This window comes from Gossypium raimondii, chromosome 2, assembly GCF_025698545.1.
Source record: "Gossypium raimondii isolate GPD5lz chromosome 2, ASM2569854v1, whole genome shotgun sequence".
NCBI classification, from domain to species: Eukaryota; Viridiplantae; Streptophyta; class Magnoliopsida; order Malvales; family Malvaceae; genus Gossypium; species Gossypium raimondii.
In genome coordinates this window covers 2,579,046-2,582,791 of record NC_068566.1, presented here as the reverse complement: position 1 = coordinate 2,582,791, position 3,746 = coordinate 2,579,046, and the positions used below count along the sequence as shown (strand labels likewise).

At 33.5% G+C, this 3,746-nt stretch overlaps 1 protein-coding gene across 2 annotated transcripts; it reads right to left on the bottom strand.

The window, feature by feature from the left end:
* Nucleotides 1-943: 943 nt before the first annotated feature.
* On the bottom strand, nucleotides 944-3,391 carry LOC105787670 (hypothetical protein). Of its 2 annotated transcripts, XM_012614170.2 has the most exons (5): nucleotides 3,224-3,391; nucleotides 3,072-3,144; nucleotides 1,574-1,639; nucleotides 1,220-1,286; nucleotides 944-987 (listed from the first exon to the last, which is right to left on the bottom strand). In XM_012614170.2, exons 1-5 carry the CDS (start codon nucleotides 3,253-3,255, stop codon nucleotides 953-955), a joined length of 273 nt encoding a protein of 90 aa, XP_012469624.1. In that variant the 5' UTR covers nucleotides 3,256-3,391; the 3' UTR covers nucleotides 944-952. The 2 variants fall into 2 exon arrangements, with proteins under 2 accessions (XP_012469624.1, XP_012469622.1); XM_012614168.2 differs by having other exon boundaries at nucleotides 944-1,286.
* Nucleotides 3,392-3,746: the final 355 nt, after the last annotated feature.

The window sequence follows — 3,746 nt, the reverse complement described above, 5'->3', positions numbered from 1 at the left end:
AGAGATAACTCTTGAAATTCTTCAGTCTTTTCATCAATGTGATCAAATCTATAACACGAATGGAGCTCATTAAGAGGTTTTTGTACTTCCAAGGACAAGTTATTCACTCATCTAAAAGTTTTTCAAACTATTAATACTGAAGTCATGTCTAAGTTATTTTTTATGGGTATAAACATGCACATCAAGTCTATACTGGGGAAATAACTTGCAAATAGGGTCACTTAAATGGGCAGCCTAGTGAATGCTGCTTTTTACCCTTTATGGAGAGTTCTTTGGTTATTATTTCATAACTGGACAATTAATGACATAATTCAGCCAACAATGGTGTCCTAAATCGAAAATCCCACAGCCAATAAAACTGAAAAAATCAAAATTCAACATTGAAATTCATGATTCTAAGGGAAAGGGTTAAATCACTATTTGGGGTCTAAACTTGACAATTGTTCTCACATTGGAGCCTGAATTTTAGGGTTTTCAAGGAAATATCAGGGACTAACTTGGACAAAAAAAATTCAAGCCTCAATGTGGGAAAAATTGCCAAGTTCAGAATCTTGGACAAAAAAGTTCAGACCTCAATGGGGAATAATTACCAATTTCAAGGCCTAACTTGGACCCAAAAAAGTTTCAAACCCCAATGTTGGAATAATTGCCAAATTCAAACCCCGAAAAGTGATTTAACCCTAAGGGAAACCATCCTATAACAACAGTTCAAAACATCCAAATTCAGAGCATATGCAAGACAAAGGTTCCAGCTATCAAGTTACCTGCCTGTGAACTGAGCTGCATATATATATAGATAGATTCTCAATTCACTAAAGCCACCAACCTTAAAGAACCAATGGTATACTATAATTTTAAGCTATCATTTCTGTTGATACTTTGTACATTCACAAATTATCGTGTTAGCATACAGAGAAACGTCCTCCTGCAGTAACCAGCTTGATTCACGAAGTTAACCACATTCACATTCAACGTCAAAGTTGTTGTCTACAATAGGAAAAGACCTATAGTGATCTTAAAGAACCAACAAAATAAGAAAAAGAAAAGACTGAAATCGCTTCCAAAATATACAGCAATCATTGAAATTCAAAGGATGGAGAGAAAACTTTTAACACTACATTAAAAAGTTACCAGAGTTCTTGATTGAGATTTAAACTTGAACAAAGCTTTTTTCACAATTGTTCCTTGCTCTTTACAAGAACTGAAGGAGCGGAATTACCTGTTTCATCACCTTCAATGCAGGCTGGATCAACTAAAGCAGTGGAAATGTTACCATTGTTTTCATTCTGTTCAAGTTAAAAAAAAAACAATAGTATTAGACAAATCATATCCAGTACTCTGGTTATAAGTATAACCAAAATATACTTCAAAATTCAATGAGATAAAAGATTATACATTTAACATCTCCTTGGTATGTAATTCTATTAACAAGGTCTAAATATCGAAAACATACAACACACGGTTTAATCAATTGGTTCATACAGTCACTTAAAAAGGCGACATTGAACAAGAATACCAGCATCTACAAAAGCTTTCCGAGTCCATTGTACCAAAAGGAGAATGAAAGGCATACCTTTTTGTTTACAGCTTGAGCCTTCATAAGTTCATGAAATTTACGCATCAACATCTCTTCTTCTACCTACAAATAGGAAACTAAGGTGTTATTCCGGGTATTTTTTGGTTGAATTATGGTCTTGATCTCTAGACTATACTCAAATTCGGGATTTAATTATTATACTTTAATTTGGCATAATTTAATTCCTCTACTTTTATAATATCATTTAATACACTTTAAATCATTAACTATTCTTGTTAAAATACTAACATTATTATTATTTTTTTTTTGAAAAACCCTACTTCCGACTCAAAATAAATAAATAAAAACCCTACCACAGAGAATCTGCTACAAATTTTAACAACATTTTCGATGAGATCCCTAATATGCATTGTCCTCTTTACACCAACACTGCAATTCATCCTACCCATTACCAGAAGTCTAAACCCATTACTAACTTCATACCCCCTCCTAACTACTTCAAACAACTTGGTGAATTGTTTGCCCGAGGGTAGATGCACCATTTCAGTTGTTAAATCGTTCACTAATACCTACTGATTATCCAATAAAAGCTCCATAATCAACAATAGAATTTCCCGAATAGATAAAATCCAGAGCCACCAAGTGCTTCAAAATTTTATAATCGGAATCTTTACCTCCAAGGTTAATATGTCCAGCAACGATCTTTACCTTGAATATACCCTCTTTAATGGTAGAAAGAGAGACACGAGAAGTTTCATCACCAAAACGAAAGATCAAGGCAATCCCAACTGTAGAGCTTAGGTGGGCATTAGCACTTTCACGCATCTTCACTACTAATATTGAAGAGACTGCTCTTGCAGTAATTTGCTTCTCTATACCCATGTCATAAACAACAACAATACCAGAATTGTCATCAAAGCAGGAGATAAATGACCACCTCTGAATAGTAGAACCATTAAATCTATTCTGTAAAATCAAACTGACAAACACTCCCACCTATTCTGTAAAATCGAACTGACAAATGGCCTCACGAACTCCCTCGTTCTTGTAAAAACATAATGACCCTTACAACTATAATCACACACAAACTGCGAAACCTTTGTCCTAACGGTAGTCATTTGACAGTACTGATCAAACAACAAAAGGTTATCACAGCCTACGCTAGGAGATACTTCACTATCAAAAGCCTTAGTTAATACCCTTGCAAATCTCTTAGACTCCTCAACTGAACCAAACAATGTTTTGGATCCAAATACTCATTATCTTGTTGTTACCTGTAGACTTGAAAGTCGAGCTGGGTATTGGAATCAAATCTTTGGTTCCTTCAATATTGATCACGTCGTCAAAATTAGCAATAATCTCGGTTTCATCATTAACCCCGGACATCCCCATCTCATTATAATTTGTGTTAAGCATTTCATCGAACACCTTGGCTTTATTAGTGTCTCTACTTAACGATTCTTATTTTGATAATCACTTGGACTGGCAAGACAAAATTAAACCATGAAAAAATAGAAAAAGAAAAGAAAATAACCTGAAGCTTATGCAATTGATGAGAAACTGATGAATGAGATTCTAAAAGCAGCTCATTCTGCATCTCCAAATGCCTAAAAAAATATAAATTGAAGAAAAAAAGTAAGCCTAATTTTCGTGAAAAAAAATAAATAAATTAGGGTTGAAACTTACTTGAATATTTCGGCGGTGTATCGTGGATCCATACACGAAATTGAAGGTTCAAAAACACTTCAATTAATTATTTTTTCGCCAAAAAACGATCAAGAACACAAATTCCCGTCCGCCTACCTTTCGCAGTCGCAGAGTATGGCGGCAACGCGCGGTTCCTTTATCTAAGGGACGGGTTCTTATTTCATAATAGGTTTAATTCTGCTATTTGTCCCTGTACTTTTACGAAAGTTGAAGATTTAATCCCTATGCTTTTCAAATTTTAAAATTTCAGTACTTACCAAACTATAATTGTTAAATTTTATTAAATTAAGTTATGATATTTCTAAATTCTGATGTGGTAAACATATTTTCATATATATATATATTATCCATGTTAGTTTGTTATTTTCATACATTACTCACTAAAAAATTTCAAGAATAGATTAACGACTATCATTTCCGTCAAGACTGAAATTTTAAAAATAAAAAAAGTATAGGGACTTAGAATGATCCAAATAAATTTAACTGTTACTGTTTGGGTTAA

Excerpts from the sequence above, each read along its gene's own strand:
- LOC105787670 (XM_012614168.2), bottom strand. The coding sequence starts at position 3,255 with ATGGATCCACGATACACCGCCGAAATATTCAA. Across the intron at positions 3,145-3,223 it reads TACACCGCCGAAATATTCAA|GCATTTGGAGATGCAGAATG; the intron begins GTAAGTTTCAAC and ends ATATTTTTTTAG. Across the intron at positions 1,287-1,573 it reads CTCAAGCTGTAAACAAAAAG|AATGAAAACAATGGTAACAT; the intron begins GTATGCCTTTCA and ends TAACTTGAACAG.